This window comes from Oryza sativa, chromosome 1 (genome assembly GCF_034140825.1).
Source record: "Oryza sativa Japonica Group chromosome 1, ASM3414082v1".
NCBI classification, from domain to species: Eukaryota; Viridiplantae; Streptophyta; class Magnoliopsida; order Poales; family Poaceae; genus Oryza; species Oryza sativa.
In genome coordinates, this window is record NC_089035.1 from 43848824 (window position 1) to 43870045 (window position 21222).

General features: G+C 40.4%; 2 protein-coding genes and 1 non-coding gene across 3 annotated transcripts; 2 read left to right on the forward strand and 1 right to left on the reverse strand.

Moving 5' to 3' along the window:
• Nucleotides 1–644: 644 nt before the first annotated feature.
• On the forward strand, nt 645–3335 carry LOC4327814 (pentatricopeptide repeat-containing protein At3g16610). The gene has a single exon (XM_015775263.3). The coding sequence runs from the start codon at nt 790–792 to the stop codon at nt 3229–3231; it is 2442 nt and encodes an 813-aa protein (XP_015630749.1). The 5' UTR covers nt 645–789; the 3' UTR covers nt 3232–3335.
• A 937-nt stretch (nt 3336–4272) lies between these two features.
• On the forward strand, nt 4273–4345 carry TRNAK-CUU (transfer RNA lysine (anticodon CUU)). Its single transcript has one exon. It is a non-coding gene; the product is annotated as a tRNA-Lys (tRNA).
• A 2934-nt stretch (nt 4346–7279) lies between these two features.
• On the reverse strand, nt 7280–19932 carry LOC4327816 (E3 ubiquitin-protein ligase listerin). The gene is made up of 15 exons (XM_015757213.3): nt 19651–19932; nt 19299–19361; nt 18541–18618; nt 17688–17779; nt 17404–17506; nt 16356–16508; nt 14208–14866; nt 13644–14133; nt 12322–12806; nt 11055–11853; nt 10125–10815; nt 8976–10039; nt 8446–8901; nt 7720–7950; nt 7280–7634 (listed from the first exon to the last, which is right to left on the reverse strand). The coding sequence occupies exons 1-15, from the start codon at nt 19822–19824 to the stop codon at nt 7407–7409; spliced, it is 5766 nt and encodes a 1921-aa protein (XP_015612699.1). The 5' UTR covers nt 19825–19932; the 3' UTR covers nt 7280–7406.
• Nucleotides 19933–21222: the final 1290 nt, after the last annotated feature.

Genomic DNA, 21222 nt, shown 5'->3' on the forward strand with positions numbered 1-21222 from the left:
CGTACTATTGGATGCATGCGCTTCAAAGGGAGATAGAGATAGCTACGTCGAGGTGGCGAGCTAGATTACAAGAACACGGACGGACGATCGATGTGCCACGCCCGTTTGTGAGAAAAGCTAATTTAACCAGCAGGGGAAAACGGCATGCATGCACATCGACCATGCATGCCTAAATTACAAACAGTACCAGAGGTAATATATAATTTTCTTTCATTCTTTAATTTATACCAGCTTAATTGCCGATCGAATTCACCACCGGGAAGTTATTTGTCAAAATCTCTTTGATGAATGGCCAATATATACGCTATATATAGAAACATCTTTATTTTTTCTAACTGCTAAGAGAAGACCCGTATGTAAAAATAAGGAGGTGCCCGCTTTTGTCATCCAACGCTACAGAGATAAAGAGAGAGGGGTCGACTGATATATGTCTATTGAGTTGGTTTTCCCTTCTTTTATTGTCACATAGACGATGTAGACCAAGAAACAAATCTTATAGTTGGAGATGGACTTATTCCCGGCTGAAAACACACTGGCCCAGCAGGCCATCGTCTTCGCTAGGCCGGGCCATCCTCTTCTCGCGGCCCAGCAACCCAGCTCCCCTCCTCCTCCACTCCACTCCGGCCCGGCAGCGCACGTACACCAGCTGCTCGTGCAAATGCGCACCAGCGCCGCCCGACCTCATCCGGCGCCAGATCGCCCCGCCGCCAAACCAATCTTTCCTCGCGGCGGCGTTTGGTCGGCGTTATGTAGGGTAGGTCCCGCCGGCAGCGAGGAGTAGCGGGCGCGATGCGTCACCGTTCTCTTGCTGCTGCTGCTTCTGCTTCTGCGCCGCCACCACAAATGCCGCCCTCGTTCCACTTCCATTGGCGCCACCATGCTGCTCGTCGCCTCTCCTCCACCACCGCCTGCCTCCATCCACCTCCACTGCAACCTCCTCGAGCGTCGGCGTCGGCGTCGGCGTCGCTCCTCCTCCAGCTACAGGACCACATCGCCAGCGGCCACCTCTCCCGCGCTCACCACCTGTTCGATCAAATCCCCAGCCCGGACGTTCGCACCTACAACGACCTCATCCGAGCCTACTCCTCCTCCTCACCGACCGCCGCTGCGGATGGCCTCCACCTATACCGCCGTATGCTCCGCCACCGCGTCGCCCCTAACAACTACACCTTCCCCTTCGCCCTCAAGGCCTGCTCTGCGCTGGCCGACCACCACTGCGGCCGCGCCATCCACCGCCACGCCATCCACGCGGGCCTCCAGGCCGACCTTTTCGTCTCCACCGCCCTCCTCGACATGTACGTCAAGTGCGCTTGCCTACCCGACGCCGCCCACATCTTCGCCACCATGCCCGCCAGGGATCTCGTCGCCTGGAACGCCATGCTTGCCGGCTACGCGCACCATGGCATGTACCACCACGCGGTTGCTCACCTCCTCAGCATGCAGATGCAGATGCATCGGCTCAGGCCCAACGCCTCCACCCTCGTGGCGCTCCTTCCGCTCCTTGCCCAGCAGGGGGCGCTCGCCCAGGGCACCAGCGTCCACGCCTACTGCATTCGTGCCTGCCTCCACCCCAACCGCAACAGCAAGAGCAAGCTGACGGACGGGGTGCTCCTCGGCACCGCGCTCCTGGATATGTACGCAAAGTGCGGGAGCCTGCTCTATGCTCGCAGGGTGTTCGATGCCATGCCTGCCAGGAACGAGGTCACCTGGAGCGCACTTATCGGAGGCTTTGTGCTGTGCAGCAGAATGACCCAGGCCTTCCTTCTGTTCAAGGCCATGCTAGCCCAGGGCCTCTGCTTTCTTTCTCCCACTTCCATTGCCAGTGCTCTCAGGGCCTGCGCCTCCCTCGACCATCTCCGTATGGGTGAACAGCTGCATGCTTTGCTTGCTAAATCTGGTGTCCACGCCGACTTGACTGCAGGGAACTCACTTCTCTCGATGTACGCCAAGGCTGGCTTGATTGACCAGGCAATAGCTTTGTTTGATGAGATGGCCGTCAAGGACACTGTCTCCTACAGTGCGCTTGTATCAGGGTATGTGCAGAATGGCAGGGCAGAGGAGGCGTTCCTTGTCTTCAAGAAGATGCAGGCATGCAATGTAGAACCAGATGCTGCAACAATGGTCTCGCTCATCCCAGCTTGCTCACACCTGGCGGCTTTGCAGCATGGAAGGTGCAGTCATGGTTCTGTCATAATCCGTGGACTCGCATCAGAGACTTCTATATGCAACGCGTTAATAGATATGTACGCAAAGTGTGGGCGGATCGATCTCTCCAGGCAGGTTTTCAACATGATGCCATCTCGGGATATTGTGTCATGGAATACTATGATTGCAGGATATGGAATCCATGGACTAGGGAAAGAAGCCACTGCATTGTTCTTAGAGATGAATAATCTAGGTTTTCCACCAGATGGTGTCACATTCATCTGCTTACTTTCGGCTTGCAGCCATTCTGGACTTGTGATTGAAGGGAAGCACTGGTTTCATGTGATGGGACACGGGTATGGTCTAACTCCCAGGATGGAGCACTATATCTGCATGGTTGATCTTTTGTCAAGAGGTGGTTTCCTCGATGAAGCCTACGAATTTATCCAGAGCATGCCACTGAGAGCAGATGTTCGTGTGTGGGTAGCCTTGCTTGGAGCTTGCCGGGTTTATAAGAACATTGATTTAGGAAAGAAGGTGTCAAGGATGATCCAGGAGCTAGGGCCCGAGGGCACCGGCAACTTTGTTTTGCTGTCCAACATATACAGCGCTGCTGGGAGATTCGATGAGGCGGCGGAGGTTCGGATAATACAGAAGGTACAGGGTTTTAAGAAGAGTCCAGGCTGCAGTTGGATTGAGATAAACGGCTCCCTACATGCATTTGTTGGGGGAGACCAATCTCATCCACAATCACCTGAAATATATCGAGAGCTGGATAACATTCTAGTAGGTATTAAGAAACTGGGTTACCAGCCCGATACCAGTTTTGTTTTGCAAGATCTGGAGGAAGAGGAAAAGGAGAAGGCACTCATCTGTCATAGTGAAAAGCTAGCTATAGCCTATGGTATCCTGAGTCTTAGTGAAGATAAGACCATTTTTGTTACTAAGAATCTCCGCGTTTGTGGGGACTGTCATACTGTAATCAAGCACATAAGCTTAGTGAAGCGCAGGGCTATCATTGTACGAGATGCTAATAGGTTTCATCATTTCAAGAATGGGCAATGCAGCTGTGGAGATTTTTGGTGACAACACAACGCGTGGTTCAGCTACTGAGCTACGGATTACAATCCGAATCTTGATTTTGAATTTTATAGTTCGATTCAATGATTAATTTTTATGGATTATCTTCACCACTTTCGTTGCTTTGGCTCTCTTTTCATGACCTGCTGAAGAAAAATATAAAACACTACAAAATATTTTTAAAAAACTTTAAAATTCAAAAGCGCTTTGGATAATGAATATTGTTATATTTCATGACCCTAATCAACCATGTAGAAAAAATTGACAAATGCAATCAAACTTTCTTTATTTTTTTTTTAAAAAAGAAAGGTCATAGACCAGCCTTATATTGAAAGCCACAGTGGCAAGGGTTTAGGTTTCTGGGGTTAACAGCTTTATAGAACACAAAAGCAAAAGATCTCATGGCATAGGAAGGAATAGATGACAAGCAAGCATTTAACTGTATAGCTCTGCCAACATGAGATAAGTTCCCACATTCCAAGTATCTAATCTTTCCTCAAGGGGTGTTCGGATCTAGGGAGTAAACTTTAGAGTTTAGTCCCTGTCATATCGGATGAATTTGGAGTATTAAACATAGACTACTTATAAAACTAATTACATAAATGAGAGCTAATTCGTGTGACAAATTTTTTAAGCCTAATTAATTTATAATTAGCGTATGTTTACTGTAACATCACATAGGCTAATCATGGATTAATTAGACTCAATAGATTTGTCTCGCGAATTAGTTCAGGGTTATTGAATGGGTTTTATCAATAGTCTACGTTTAATATTTATAATTAGTGTCCAAACATCCGATGTAATAGGGGCTAAAAAGTCATCTAAACAGGGCCTCAAGTTTCTGCCATAGGAATACAAACAAACAAGGCATCTATTTGTAGCTAAAAGAACTCCATTGCCAAATATTTGATTTGGTTGAACTGGCACATTTACCAAAATTTCATATCACCTAGGATATTCAGTCTTACGAAAACTTCGACAGCATAATCACCGAATATTGTGCAGTGCATATGAACTATTATATTTATGATGTCGTATTACCAAATTGCCCGTCTAGCTCAGTCGGTAGAGCGCAAGGCTCTTAACCTTGTGGTCGTGGGTTCGAGCCCCACGGTGGGCGATTATATTATTAATTTTTGTGCCTCAAATTTCCTAATAAAAATCACTCCAGTCGCATATAAAAATTTGCAAATCCGCCTCAAAACCCTTATATCCTTTTCCACCTCGAATCCCTAATAAAAATCACTCCACAACTCCAGTCGCATATAAAAATTTGCAAATCCGCCTCAAAACCCTTATATCCTTTTCCACCTCGAATCCCTAATAAAAATCACTCCACAATCACAGATAATTCTTTTTTTTACAAATCTACCTCAAATTCCTGATCTCCTTTCCCGCCTCGAAATTTAAAAATCCGCCTCAAATCTCTAATCTCCTTTTCCACCTCAAATCCCTAATAAAAATCACTCCACAATCATGTATAAAAATTTACAAAACCGCAAATCCACCTCAAATCCATGATTTTCTTGCATATCATTCTGTGAGCATAATCTCCTGCATTATTAATTTGGGATTATGTGTGTTCTATGTTTCCGATGGACGATTGATTATAGATGTTGAGTTTGTGACAATTACTCGAGTAGATTAAATATTAGAAGGTTGATAAGTTTTTGTTTTTTCTGGCAAAGGTTGATTGTAGGTGAAAATGTTCTGGAAAAATCATAAACTTAAGGGGCTGTTTGGATGCCCACCTCAATTTACCACAGTTTTTATACCAAAGGTGTGGCAAGATGCAAATTATGTGGCTCAAAATTTGATGGCCACACTTGTGGCAAACTTTAGCTAAGAAAAGAGTCTATGACTAGTGGGACCAAAAGAGTAGAAAGGACCAAAAGAGTAGAAAGTGTGGCATGCCAAAGTTATAGAAACAAACCAAACACTAGCCACATTTCGTTAAACTAACATACCTCAAGTATGGTAAAATGTGACACTAACCAAACAGGCCCTTAGCCACAGAAAGGGCTAAGCTGCTGTTGCCTTGAGGAGCCCTTGTCGAAGAAGCAGAAAGCAAAGGATCAGCCAGCATTCAACTGGGCTTTGAACAAAACTGCGGGGCAGGTTTGTTCTGCTAGATTTTGTTTCTTTACTGTAACATTGACAAACCTTGCTTAAGCATTTATTCTGATTACAAGTATTGAACTTGAATCATGCTTTGGAGTTTGGAGCATTTGATTGAACTCCATCCGCATATTCTGCCCACCTGGCTAGCTGCTTTGCTCATGTATTGGATGGGAATTTCCAGTTTTGACGTTCGTGGGACATGATTTTTCTCAATCACATACTGTACAGCTGTTTGGTTGCACACTTGTACTGTTGGGTTGAACTGAACATAGCAATTTGTGCCAAAATTTATGTCCTTCCTGGGTTTAGTTGCCTGGCTTAAAGCAGGCTAACACCCCTACTACTACCTTTTTCTCCTTTTTTTTTTTATTTTTAGCATCCCGGGATGGCTACCACGTAATTTCTTTTACAACATGCTCCCTGGTTGGGCAGTTGGAACCGGTAGCATGCGGTTCAAGTTTGGTACCTCCCACCCCATGTGTCTGGTCTCCCCCTACATGCATGCCACGCATGCACTAGCAATTTTGCAAAGGGTAGCTTTATCTATATGTATTTTCAAATTCATTATATATAGGGAGAAAAAAAGACAAAATTCTAAAAGATTTATATTGAAAAACTATCTAAATTTTATCTTTTTAACGACTAAAATACAATGAATTTGAGATTAAGATTTTACACATAAGTGTGATGCTATTTTAAGTACTTGTACAATTTTTCCTAGATTTTTTTTGATAAAGTTTGTTACTCCCTCTGTTTCAGGTTATAAGATGTGTTGACTTTAATCAAAGTCAAACTGTTTTATAGACAAATATAGTAATATTTACATTACCAAATTAGCTTTATTAAATTAATATTAAATAATTTTTATAATAAATTTATCTTGGGTCAAAAATATTATTATTTTTATCCAAAAACTTGGTCAAACTTAAAATCAAAGTCAAAACATCTTATAATCTGAAACGGAGGGATTTGTTCGTTCGGGTTGGGTACCCACCTCCTCCGCACGAAAAACGGAACGATCCATTAGCACGTGATTAATTAAGTATTAGCAAAAAAAATTTTCAAAAATGGAACCGTTCTCCCTCTTCTTTTTTCCATCTATGTATAAGGTCAATATAATTTTTTAAGCAACTTTTGTATACAATCTTTTTGCCAAAAACACACCATTTAGTAGTTTGAAAAAGCGTGCGCGCAGAATACAATGGAGAGGGGTTGAGAACACAGAGCAAAGAGTATAGCGAACTACAACATCCAAAACATCAATAGCCAATTTAATAGTAAATTCATATAATAGTTATTTACTATACTATTAATATCTAATATCTAGTCCCGCATTCCATACGCTCGTTACGTCTTATAGTCCGTGCTGCAGCTGGCTACAGATTCATAGCCCACTGCCCTTCTCTCTCCCTTTTTATATCTTTAAAATATTAAATTCATATAATAGTTATTTACTATACTATTAATATCTAATATCTAGTCCCGCATTCCATACGCTCATTACGTCTTATAGTCCGTGCTGCAGCTGGCTACAGATTCATAGCCCACTGCCCTTCTCTCTCCCTTTTTATCTCTTTAAAATATATTTATAGCTCATAGCCCACTGCTCTCCTCTCTCCCTTTTTATCTCTTTAAAATATATTTACTGCCCTTCTCTCTCCCTTTTTATCTCTTTAAAATATATTTATAGCTCATAGCCCACTGCTCTCCTCTCTCCCTTTTTATCTCTTTAAAATATATTTATAGCTGGCTTATAGCCTGCTATTGTACCTGCTCTAATGGAGTACACGAAAAAGCTGGTGTGCGTCTAGTTACCCAATAGGCACGGCATACTAAACCATATCAGCAGCACACGTGTTTCAGGAGTTTGATAGACAACTTATTACTAAGCTACAGGTGATAATTATCGCATTTTGAATTACGGGACAACGGAGACACATGAACTACATATTTTTATCTAACCTTCATTAAATTTGTAAGACAAAACATAATAACTACGGAGTATAAATTTAAATTTCTACGGTGCAAAAAAAAAATAGGCATAGCGCAGCACAGCCGGACTAGAAAGGAGTTTGGCACAAGGGACACGTTGATTTGTTGGATGTTGAGAACCACTTGTAGAGGCAAGCACCATGAAACTTATGCCTGCACGTCTTGCAAGCCAGCCGGGGAAGGCTGTGGTTGCTCGTGTGCAGAATGCTGTAACAGATTGGGCATTCCTCCACCCCCTCAAACTCCTTGTCAAAATTGCTTTTCCAAGTGTGGATCGCCTCTGCTATTGCGCCGTTCTGTACACACAGGAACATAAGCTTAGAGACAAATATTACTGATGTACTAAGAACATTGTTCTTTTATTCTGATGGAAGGTATTACCTGGTTGCGTACGAATGCCGTGAGAGAAAGCAACCATTTTCTGCACTTCACTTCACTGATGCCCAAACTTCTGGTACATTCAACATCCACATGGCGCAGAGGGTAACAGCTCGGGAGGCGTATGACAAGATCAATTCCTGTCTCCTCCTTCTTGTATGTAGCAACAATTTCGTACGCCGAGCGGTTAACACTAACTGAGAAATTATCATCAGCATACAGAGAGTCCTTGACCTGTAAGATGGGGTAAAATCATTTTGTAAGGTAGGTTCCATGGATCAATTTGACAGTAAAATATCAATGTACCACCAATTTAGTGCAAAATCGATTCTGATTGGAGATGAAAATTCACAATTAACGAAATGAATAGAGCCAAAAAGTACAACTTGAAAGTTTGAACTGCTTCTGGTAAAAAAAGAAGTTTGAACTGCTTCAACACGTGGTTGTATCATAACCCTCCCGCATATGGAAACTTTTTAATATCTTTTCTCTAAATTTCAAAGTGGTTTCCACCTTGATACCCCTCCAGTTTGGTATAGAACAGAGAAGTAATATGCCCAAAGCAGCCCGAGGGTTGGCTAAAAAAGTTATAAACATTCTTTTTCACAATGAAATAACATACTGTGTCATAATATAGTGTCCAGGGTAGGCCTGTAAATAGACACTCGAAAGGGCTGAGTACTGGATAAAAAATTAAATATGCATATTTTTTAAACAAAAGTGTAATACCTGAGAAAATTCATCAAGTAGAAGAGGAGGACTGCACCATGCTCTAGTGAAGGACTCGATTGAGGATGACAATGAACGATCTCTTAAACTAGTAAACCATGTACGCACATAGGAAGGCAACAGCCTAATCATCATCCCATACAGTCCCCCTGCAAGTGAGGCCATTTGCCATGTCCCAACTGGCCAAAGGGATTCAATGCATGGGAGCAGTGAACATGTAATTATGGCATTCTTAGAAGCTTGCGCAGCAACTTCTGCTTCAGGCATGAGTTCAGCATCTTTTTTCTTTCCACAAGGTGCACCAGTCCTTAAAGGAATATGCTGGAAAATGCAATCCAATATACATGGACTAATCTTATCTTGTATATATTGAAGTACCCTTTCCCTAGTAATGGAAGCTGGTGGTAGTAATTGCAGGTGGGACAACAACAATGACCAGGCAATGAAGGCATCAACCTAGGGAGAGAAAATATAAGCCATCAGTTCACGAACTAGAAAACACACCTGCTGAAATTTATTAATATACATACCCTATCATGGGCTAACAGATCTGTCTGGAGAAGTTCAGAAGTAGGCATCTCAATTAACGATGAGAGTTCTTCTCTCAGATCTAGTGTCTTCTCTGAATCTGGCATCAACTCAATACTTTGTCCCATGCAAGATTCCTGAGTCAGTGGTCTATTTGATCCCAGAGAACACTCCTTTATTAGTGAAAATTGACAGAGGGGTTCAGAAAGAAGTAGAGAATAAGCAGCAAACTGCAGATGAGAGATTGGCTGTGAAGAGAACAAAATTGAATATAGCCCACTGACTGAGCCCTTCGCGAGCCCCCACAGTTCCATCGACTCCAGTGCACATCTTCTAGTCTGTGGTGAAGCATAAATGACAAATGATGCCACAAGTTCCCAGAAATGCATATAAGCAACGCGACTGGAAGCTATGATGGATGAAGCCTCTTCACAAGAAGACTTTGCAATTGCCTCTGAAACACCAGAAGCCAAGAACAAACGAAGCATACTTTCCATCATATTGTTATTTCTATCAGCAAAATCCCCTGATTTAATAATTTGCAAACTCTGGAAGTTCTCCGTTTCTTGGATATCCACGAGATGGTTGAGGTGACACAGTGTAACCAAAGCGAATTCACCGAAGCTTAAAGTTAACTCATCTATAGAGCTAACCACTAATTTAAGCTTCTCCAAAGTATCTTCATTTGATTTCTGGTTTATTACAGCATCATTGATGGCATCTGTCATTTCTTCCACAAGCAAAACAGCTGATTCAATCCACTTCTGTACTGTATGAAACACAAAATGCAAATCATTTTCCTGAAGTTCTGTCCAGCAATAGCCAACCATAACTGCTATCAGTTTCACCCCCAATAGTTCAACCATTGTTGACAGGGTAGTTCCACTGGTGGACAGCGACGGAGCTTCAATGGCACAGAAAATCTTGTACTTCTGAAAAAGAGTCAGCAATAATGATCTTTCTGTATCACTGATCTCTCGTTCAATCTTAACTTCTAGTTTCTGGGTTCCACATGTTATATTCAACGGGAAGCAAGACAACACCACTTGCATCCAATCAACAATGTCTGCCAAATATTATAGATCATATGAAATGACTGTAAAGCAGTGTTGTACTAGTACGACCAATAAAAGGTTTCAGTGTTAGCTTACCTTGTTGAAGTACTTCCCTCGGGCTGGATGATAGGCAAGAGATGGCTACATCAAGCCAACTCAGTATGTTTTGCCCCACCAAATCAGTGTAACAAGAAGCTTCATTTAATTTCAGTTTGCCTGACAACGGTTTGATGATTGTACTCATGACAAAGGGAAGAGTCTTTACACATTTTCTATTTACTGTGGAACCAATAAAAAGATTGCTCAGTAGTTTCTCAAAAAATACAAGTGCCTCGGATTCTCTCCAAATACACTCATTGATGCTATTGATACTAAATAGCAAAGCCACAAGAGCACGTAGAAAATGATCTTGAATTTTCTCAATCTCATTGTCAGAAATGTGCCAAGCATTGAACAGTACCCACTGGTTACACTCATGAAAAGCTCCTTCCAACAATGTGTCAAGCAATATGGACAATATGCTGACCTCTGCACATGATTCCATTTTCAAGTGCTGAATCATAGAAGGCAAGAATGTGCTGAATACACTCCCCCCTTTCCATTTCCAAGTGCAAAGAATCTCAGCAGCAACCCATGCTCTAGACAATGAAGGAACAGTTGAAGTAGTATCAATTGATTGTGATGTGTTGTAACATGTATTTCCTGGAACACCTAAGATCACTTCACCAAAGCCAAGGTTAAGAACAAGCTTGTCAACAAAAGCAACAAATTGATGGTGTTTCAGTCCCTGCAACAAAGGAAGTAACTATGTATTAAGTTCATTTACTTCACAAAATAGCAACGACTAACAACGGCCATAAACTATATATTTCTTCTGTCAGGCATTACGCTTTCACAAATTCCAGAACACGAACAGAATTTGTAAGAATGGCAGTAAAATACATGAATGCCTGCATTTATTATATTATGTACAAGAAAATGCACTAGTTTTGGTAACTTGAAGGGAAAATAAAGACAGATTCTTACCGTTTCATTTGTAATAACTGGCTCAAATTTGATCTTCACTGGTGCATTCTCATTTTGTAAAGATGGTTTCACCCAGAGTGGCCAATATTCTCCCTCAGATAAAAGAAGATAAAAAAAACTCTGCAATTTTGTGTGATCAAGAGAGATGAGCTTCAACATGTTCACCATCCACTCTGAGCATAAGACTGATGTGCTCTCAGTTGGCAACTCTAGTGTCTGAAATAAAGCACACCTGACAGATTGAGCTAAAATATTTAACAAATTATTCAAGGTGAATGGATGAAGATCACTCCAAAAGGATGGACTTAAGCTTTGGCAAAAGGTATGTATACTCTCTGCAAGGTTAGCTTTCAAATGTATTCCCTCATCCAAATGATCATCTGAACTGTTGCATGCAGAAGACCCAACATCAATATCTTCTTTATAACCTTTCAAGTCATGTTCTTCATCGAGTGTTAAGGCCATGCTATATTCCCATTCAATGATAAACAGAGCTGCCAGAACAGAAGGAAATAAAGAATCTTCCTCTAGTCTTCTCAGGGCAAATAAGCTACCCTCAAGAACTTTGAAAGCAAAATGAGCCATCTTAATGTTTGATGAAAAGGATTGTGCTCCTATAACCTTCGAGTCCTTTGGTTCAGTAGGCAATAACACCACATATGCAAACCTTGCCCACTCAAAAGTTGATGTCATGAGTACTGATGTCAAACACTTCAAAATGGACCCGAGCATTTTGTGGACAGTATCAGCAGAAAGAAAACAAATTTGGTCATCTTGATCTGAGCCACCAAGTGCAGCACTGCAATTTCACATATCAAACCCACATCAGCAACATATTACACAGGTCGGTCTACCACCACTATGGCAATCATATTAAACTAATTTTCAAAGTTTTGGTTGTTGCCTAATCCAAATGAACTAGTTCTTTTTTCTGTTTGATGTTTAGGAGTTAACAAGTGTTCTTATTATTTTGATATCTGTAATCCTTTTTAGGCCTGGGCAGCAAGGCTGCAGCAACAAGAAAGTGTGCACAACTCTATCATCAAATGGATTTAATGGGTAACACGAGAAACGATTTTAGTAGGGGTACGAGGTATTCTTGTATTTTATAGTAAGTGTGCACAACTCTAACATCAAATAAAATGGAACAATTCGTGTACAACTTATAATGGTTAAGCGCAAGTGTGCATCTCATAAGAAATATGAAGAAAAACCACCACATAATGTGCCTCAACAAATGGGCCAAATCCAAATTAGAAGCACATACCATACATAATGGACATGGGAATCTGTAGCAGGCAAATCACAGAAGACAGATTCTGCAGCAGAATCTAATAGGTCATGCCGCCAATGTTCTGGTAGAGAGCCATTTTTCTGCAAATTTCTCAACTTGCCCCCAGCAATTCTTTCTCTTACCTTTTGAAGTATAAGTGTCAGCAATTCAAATTGGTCATCAACGTGTGAGTTCTTATTATCAACAGGGTGCTTTTGCTTAGCACTAGTATATTTAATAATCGTACACCACTGGTCAAAGAAGCACTCATCTATAATTAAAGAGAGCAACAGATCGATCTTTGAGCTACAAGTACTATATTTCCTATCCAAACACCAGGGGACAAAGTCACCATTGAACACATCCAGATAACCTTGGACAGATTCCTCACTCTCTTTCTGTGAATTCTTCAAGAACAAAGGGACAGGCCTGAATATTTCAACCAAAACTGATAGAAGTTTAACAACAATTGGAGTGTCCTGCATGAAAGCAAAACATTTTAGAATATCAATCTGGCTGGTAAAAAGCGCTTGTTTGCATATAATAGCATAAATTCACAGCATATCTTTATCTTGAAGCTCATGTTGTTGTTTGCATTATATATGTTGACAATTCATAGAAGAAAATTGAAGCAATTGGACTTCTATAAAAGGAGAAAATTTTATGTGAATGATGAACCCCAAATATATATAGCATGGATGGCAGTTCCAGAAGATCTTAAGTCACTTGCTCTGCCTGCAGCTAGGTAGAGCTGATCCTGTTCCAACAGAATTTTGACCCACAATGATCTCTAGTTCATAGGGCTGTATCCCTACTTACCTTCTGGATCTATAACAGAAATCATTTGTAGACAAATGGAAAAAGACCAGCTTTTGTAAAGAAATGTAACACTTGCAAGCATTAAAAATAATATATAAATATATTCAGAGTACACTCAGCAATCCCTAATGTTAGACTTCAATGGATCTTTTTTCAAACCTGCTCTGCTCCCATTTCGAGTCAAGAGAGTCATGCTGGAGAGAAAAGGTCAAAAATTCGAATTCATTGGCATAGTATAAATATAGATAAGTTCAATAACAGCAAAATTATTTGGCAAATGTATACTCAACCCTGCTAGATACTCAAACTCTACTCTTCTTACACAAGTAGATGAATTGACTGAAAATAAAGCAATAGAAGGCTGGGATCAGATGTGTTAGTGAAGTAACGAAAATAAAGTTGACTCTTTCAAGAAGTATATATGCAAGTGTTATTGCAACAGAAACACACCTCAACAAGAAGTAAACAGAAGGAATGAATTCAACACTTGAGCTTACCATAGACTTGATAGCTGGCACAGATTGTTCAATCAGTGGTCTTGCTAAGCTTTCCAATGGCCATGTTTTACCTTTCTGTACAATGAGCTGATCCAACGAAATAAAAAAGGACACAACTTGTTCCACATGATACTGAAAATTTGGCAAACTCTCCCTTTGATGGATTATATCCAAACAGTCCTTCAATAGAGTCTCACAAGCAATATTTAACAAATGATTTTCCATAGCTGAAATCTCATCCAATATTTCAATGATGCATTTCCCCAAATCCTGAAGATAATAAGTTGGGTAGCGTGTGCTTGATGCCAACAGTGACTCCTTATGAGATAACTGACAATCACCACTGATTGCTTCATCAGACAATCCACTCAAACTAATATCCTGGTTTTTGGAAGATGGTATTCGAAGGTAATCATGCCAAACAACTTTTGCAAGAAAGTAAGTTATGAGCTTGATAGGAATATCATCCGAAGAACCTCCTCCAGAATGTCTGGGAAACAAAATTACGCAGAAACTTCAGAACTTACAAAGTAAATGAAAACAAATAGTAAAGAAAAAGGGTACCTCGGTAGAACTTTTAGAAGCCACAAGAAACTCTGTTTAAAGGTAGTAAAGAATGCCAAACTGTCAGCAGCTGATAATTGCCTCTGGTTTCTTCCAGCCCAGAGATTATGTAAGAAGTCAAAAACAAATTGCTCTGTAGTTACAGCTTTAGATGGTATAGACTCCAAAAACTGAACCAGGAGAGGGTATGAGGCTTGCTTGGATCCATAGCATCCATTTTGTAGAAAGTGCCAAAACCGGCTGAAAACAACCTTGTGAATGTTGCAATATGACCAAGCCTCTGGAAACCTTCTAGAGAAAGCAAGAAATGCATCCCACATAGAGGAGTGACATGATGGGTCCTTTTCATTGAAGGCACCAAGTAAAGCAGGAGATAGTACCTTCATGGCTTCTTCATTGAAAACATGAGAAACATGTTTGATATAACTTGCAAGCAGTGAGTATGTGGCAGACCGTATAATCGCACTTTTTGACTTGAGGAAATCAAGAAAATATTTATTCATAGAAAATGCAGATTCAGCAGAAGACAATGTGCCAGATAGAACTTTTGAAAGACTCGTATTTTCAGAACTGGAATTGTCACGGACACAATTTTGTAATTTTACACCTAGCAAAATGTCAATCAGAGTTGCCATTGCTAACAATGATGATGATATTACCTATAGAGTTTGGCAAAAAGAAGGCAACCATTAGTAGAAGTGCAGTAGAAATTACAAACAGAATGTTTGAAATCCATAAATCAAATATCATTTATACGCATAATCGAAGATAACTGAACATAAAGAATACTCTTCAGAAAATTTCTTTCATGCGGCATGCACTTTTTCCAAGAGAATATGAAGCACAGATGATAATTGTTAATGTAGGCAGTACATGTAGCATTAGTTGATGAGATACAGAGGAAAAGGAAGAAATTAAGGTTGTCAATATGGTTACTGTGCCCAACCTTTTTTTTTTTGGGGATTAGAGTCATCAACCATCATTAGTATCTAGAACTACAAATTCCATTTCCAATAATCACCAGTAGAGAAACAACTAAATAACAAGGTGAGTCCATGGGTGAGCATATATTGACATGAGCAAAGATTTTTCTTCAATAGGCCTCACACCTTTTTGCTCAATTTGAAAGACAACCAAGTTTGGCACATTTTTACATCGTAACCATGTTGTACCAAAACTACCTGATGCTGTATTGCATAAGATACTAAGATAATATAATTAGGATCATTCCCATCTAGTATAAGTAGACTTCTAAACTTCCCAAAAGCTGTTTTGTTCAGCTTATAGAAGCCCGGGTTTTGGTTACCATGTTAGGCGAACACCCCCCCCCCCCGATATCATGGTACTTCCTCTGTTCCTTTTTATAAGGGAAATTTTGATTTCAGAAATTCTACAAGATTGAACCTTGATGATTAGTTTCTCATAACATAAATTCTTAATAGATACAAAACCAATTTTGCGTGAAGTACTTTGAAGCATGAATCTATTGGTAAGTTTTACACGATAAATGCACTTGTGAGATAACTAATCATTCGCCAAGAACTTCAAAATTTGACTTTCTGAAATCAAAATACGCCTTATAAAAATGAACGGAGAGTAGATAATAAGATATTTTTGTTAGGGTCATGCTCATATACTACAAGTAGGCTCTCTGTTCTCTACTATTAGCGATCCACATAAAACAATTAATGGCCTATGCAGTTAATTCTTGTTAGGGTTGAGCACATCACTATGACTAAGGAGGGCTCATTTCTTCTGTCTTCTATTGTTGATTGGAATATTGGAACATTTTGTTGGATTTTTAACATCTGGATACTAAATAATGTCAGCAGAATGTAACAGTTGCTTGATTATTGGACCTACCCATCCAACGAATAACTGTTTGTGCTCGTCACTTGGTTGTTGCAGTGACTTGTGACATACTGTGCCAGTAACCTGACCTGCCTCAATGCCTCCCTACCAGTTACAGCAGTTTGTGCATGTGTGTATTCGTGTATCTGGCAAGTGGGTTGCCCATCATGATAAAAATGATGCCAGTTTTTACACAGTCACCCTATTACATTGGCTATAACTAGATCATACAGCTGACTTTTTATATTTTATCTGAAAATTGTTGCACATATTATAATGGAAAAATATAAAGCATACCCTCTGGTGCATATCTTCTAGTTCATCCATTGGTGTAGCCTTGTCAGACAATGCTTGTGTTGTTAACTTCAAATTCTCGTTCAAGTGAAGAAATGTTTCCTTCACACATAACATTAAAGCATCCAACCTTTTATCTGATTGTGGGAAGGCAGCCTATCAATAAGAGTAGAAACAACATGAACAGACAACTTTGTGATTCAGCAGATCTGTATGAGAAACCAGTAGATATATTACATCAAAGCATAAGATAAGACTCCATCTGAAAATTTCTTGGTTCTCAACACTCAAAAGCAAATATAACTAAATGAATAACCAAAATAAGTCTGATCATCATAGGTTCAGCTCAGTTTCAACAAGCGCGAACTTGACAAATGAGGTTAAGTAGCTGGCATGCTTTCTATGCTTTTGTGCTTTGACATTGAACTTATTCTGGACTCTCGGGAAAAGCTTATTAAACCAACATACCTTAAATTCAATAAAGCTGCTTATTTAAGAAGGCTAGGCCAGTATGCCTCAACCAAGTTATGAAACTATGACTGAATTAATGCTACTACATCAAGGACCCATTTCAGGGAGTGAATTTATTTGAAATGTTTTCAGAGTTCCTTCCTCTAAGCTAATGGATTTTATTTATTGTGACTAGCCAGTGATGCTGCATTGCAAGATCCCAAACAAATGCTACTGCAAATTATCTCAAAGCTAGCAAGCAAATGATGAAGTACATTGTGTAGAAATAGCTGTCATTAATTCTAGAAATTGCGTAAAGAATTAACATGTGATCAGCAATCCACAGATAATCATGCCACAAATAACACATACACAAATATATCAAATCACCCCATGCTCCACAAATATCCAAAAATCATCTGCACAGAAGATCCTCCAAGGTGCCAAGGTGAAATCACCGTCAGCACCAACTCCAACATTTCTAGAAACGACAAGCAACCCAGATGGAAAATGAAACCAATTGATCTAGATGAAGGTTCAGCTGAGAATGACTTGCAGCCAGTATCACCGATCAAGTAAATAGTGATAGCATATGATCTACCTCAAACGAATGCCGAGCAGCCTGTGCAACCTCAAGAGCAGGGTCAAACTGAGAAAACCACCAAGGACCCATCAAAGCCTTAAGATGCGGAGCAAGACCCTTCCTGAAACAGTCAATCAATGACATCCATTCAAGATTGATAGAAATTGTATGCTGGACAGAAATTGACCAGTAATTTCATGGAACCATGAGAAGTTAATAGCTGGTCCAAAAAAACAGGTAGCAAAAGGGGACCAACCAGTTGTGTTTGAGTTGAATGAAAGGAAATGAAATAATTAACATACTTGACAGTTTTGACGAGGCTAGACATGGTATCGTGAGTAGCACGACGAACTTCTCTGTTATAGTCAAGCAGCAGCCTCTTGTACTCGAATGCCTATATGTTTTGAAAAAGGTGACAAAGTCAGTGGAAAATTGTAGACCTGTGACAAACTCAGTGGCATATAATGGATTCTCTCTTTTGAAAAAGGTGATGCATTTTCAGAAATGGCATTAGAATAATCATGAAATAGATTTCGCTGTCAGTAAACTAGAGGAACATAACACTCTGAATAGCAATAATCCATCACCTAATACTGGAGCAAAGCATTTAACAAGAATTATGAGTTCCATCATTCTATACTTCACTAACACATAGTTAAGCTTAGTAGGAAGAAGCAAACCGTAGAGGTAGAACCAACAAGTGATTCCTCAAGAAGGGGCTGGACTACTGAGCTGGATTCATCCAGTCTCGTTTTACAAGGCAACAAGTCATAGACCTTTAGCTTTCATGAATTGCAGGAAAAACAATTATAAGAACCAGAGAACAAGGTATAGTTGTTTGATTGTAGCAACTAACTCCACTCGGATATTATATTTTTGAACAAACATCATATGAAGTATATATTACCATAGTTAAAAAAATGTTCACCAGCTAGCAGATGTGCTGATCTACAGATAATTTTTGCATGAATTTGAACTAACAAAATTTACGGTATGCATATGAGGGGAAAAAACCTACTGTGGCACATGGCACATTCTCACATAAATACTAAGGATGGTAAAAAGGGTTGTAAAGAAGGATCACTTATACTCTGCCGAGGACCATAAAAATAAAACATCACGATGAAAATGCAGCAGAGCCATCAAGGAAAATACCCATTGTGGAACAATTTGCACAACTTCCTGACCAGGTTTTTGTGCAAAGAGCATAGAGAGCGTAGATAATGCCTTGAGCTGCATTGATGAGTGAAAGAAAAATGCAGCAAGTTAGGCCTGATTTATTGTGGCAAAATAGATCGCTACAGGAAATACACATTGCTTTAAGATATTGACAATCTGAGGGTTCAGGAAGAAATAACACTTCTGAATGGATGTCTAAAATAATTTATTTCTTAGCGAAACTTTCCACAGCCATGAAAATACTAATTCTCTTTAGCAGCAGTCCACTAATATGCTTAATATAATCAGGCCAGCAAGCCTATTAGCATAATAACTTTGAGTAAGAGCAGTGTTAAGAAGAACTAAAATGCAGATAATAAGTTATAGATTATATGCCATCATATACATACAGTATTTATATGTTCTTTCTGGAAGGAAACCAAGCTCAAGTGCAGGAAAGGTCAGACCTTAACTTTACTTCAAAACAATAACATCTTGAAAAGCAAGGAAGTCATGCTACAGATTTCAAGTCTGTCTTCTTAATCGCTTGGACATGGACGGTTACAATCCTAAAAATATTTCATATCGACAGACGACAGTAATTGCAGAACCAGCTAATTATAACTAATGATGGAGGGAGACACTCATATTCCAAGCGCACAAGCATTAACAGAACATAATTGAATATGCAAGCGCAAAAGCATAACAGAACAGTATTGAATTAAGAAAAGAATTGAGTGAAGGATGTGTCTGACCTTTGTTGTTGGATCCTTCCTTCCTAATCTCCTTAGGTGCTGCAGCACCTCACTGTCCACATCCTTCCAAAATAAACAAAAAGAAAACAAGATTACATTATGGGGCAGCATGCGGATAGTATTGATGAGCATGACAACATGAAGGGGGCAGTTCAACCAGAGCTTGTGAAGTGGTGGCATGGTGAAGGTAAAGATGGGCGTGCAAAGCATAGTAGTTGAGGCTGCTCATAGGTAGGGTTTAGATAGGAGCATGGTTGTAGCAAATTGGAGTAAGCAGGTAGGGTGCTCGCTCATCCACAGTTAGGGTTTGGAAATTGGAAAGGAAAGATAAGGATGAGATTGCAGCACTTACGGGAGGGAGGAGAATCGAGGCATCGGGGTCGGTCGAGGACGAAGGCGCGGCGGGCTCAACACGGGAGGCGCCATGGTAACCCCCGAAACCAACGATGGGGACGGCACCCTGCGCATGCGGCAGCAGCGACGCCGCCAAGCCGCTGCTGGCAGCTCGGCCCTTGTGCTTCCCCATCGCCTAATCTCGGCCGCCGCCGCCGCCGGCCGCCCGCCCGCCGCCGAGGAGCCCGATCAAGCAAGAAGAAGAAGAAGAAGAAGAACCCTCGCTTCGCTTGCCTCTCTCTCTTGCTTTCTTCTTTTCTTTTGCTTTCTGGAATCTGGAGTCGGCGGCGGCTCTGACTCTGATGGGCCAGCCAATTGAGATTATGCAAACTTTTCTTCTCGCAAAACGTCCAATTTCACTCCCTCTACCGCAACTCCAGTACTAGAACCGGATTTGCTACCAAACAACTCTCATAACAGTATTGACAGTGGTCTTTGCTTACTCCCTCCGTCCAAAAAAAATGAATATATTAGATGTGACGTATTCTAGTACAATAAATCTAGACAGAGGTATATCCAGTTTCGTAGTACTAGGATGTGTCATATCCAGTACTAGGGACGAAAGGAGTACATGGAATATACGGACCAGTTTGGTTTGGTGCCCTACCAAAATCTTGGTAGTACCAAAGTTTAGGTAACTTTTGGCACTACCAAATTTAGGTGGACAAAATTTGTACTACCTAAGAACTGGTGTTGGTAAAATTTGGCACCAATCTAAACATATAGAAGCACTATACAAAATTACCAATGAATTAGTAGGGCGTAATTTGGCACCAAACCAAACAAGCCCTACATGACACGTTGACATAGTCTTCGTCCTACATAACATGTAAAAAAATACAACGAGAACCACATCTTAGCATCTCCCTCTTCTCCTCCCTCTACGGTGGTGTTTGGATCCGGGGAGTAAATTTTAGTCCATATCGCATCGAATGTTTGGACACTAATTAGAAGTATTAAACGTAGACTAATAATAAAACTAATTCCATAAATGAGAGCTAATTCGCGGAACAATTTTTTAACCTTCTGGAACCTTTCTGGAACGAATCCACTTTTCTAGGAAGATGGAACATTTTGGGTTAATATACCCTGGTTTTTTTCGGAAAACCATATGGTTCGTTATGAATCCCCTTATGCATTATGTTCGATATCAAGGAAAGGCAATTCTTGCATCAAAAGGAACTCTTCTTTTGAAGAAGAAATGGAAATGTTACCTTGTCTATTTGTGGCAATATTCTCTCTTTTTGACTCAACCGCAAAGGATCCATCTAAACCAATTAGCAAAGTCTTGCTTCGATTTTCTGGGGTACTTTTCAAGTGTACCAATACATTCTTTGTTTGTAAGGAATCAAATGCCGGAGAATTCATTTCTAGTAGATGCTAAGTGAAAAAATTCGATACCAAAGTCCCCGTTACTCCTCTTATTGATCTTTAGCAAAAGCCCAATTTTGTACTGGATCGGGGCATTCTATTAGTAAACCAATTTGGACTTATTTTTTATCAGATTGGGATATTCTTGATCGGTTTGGTC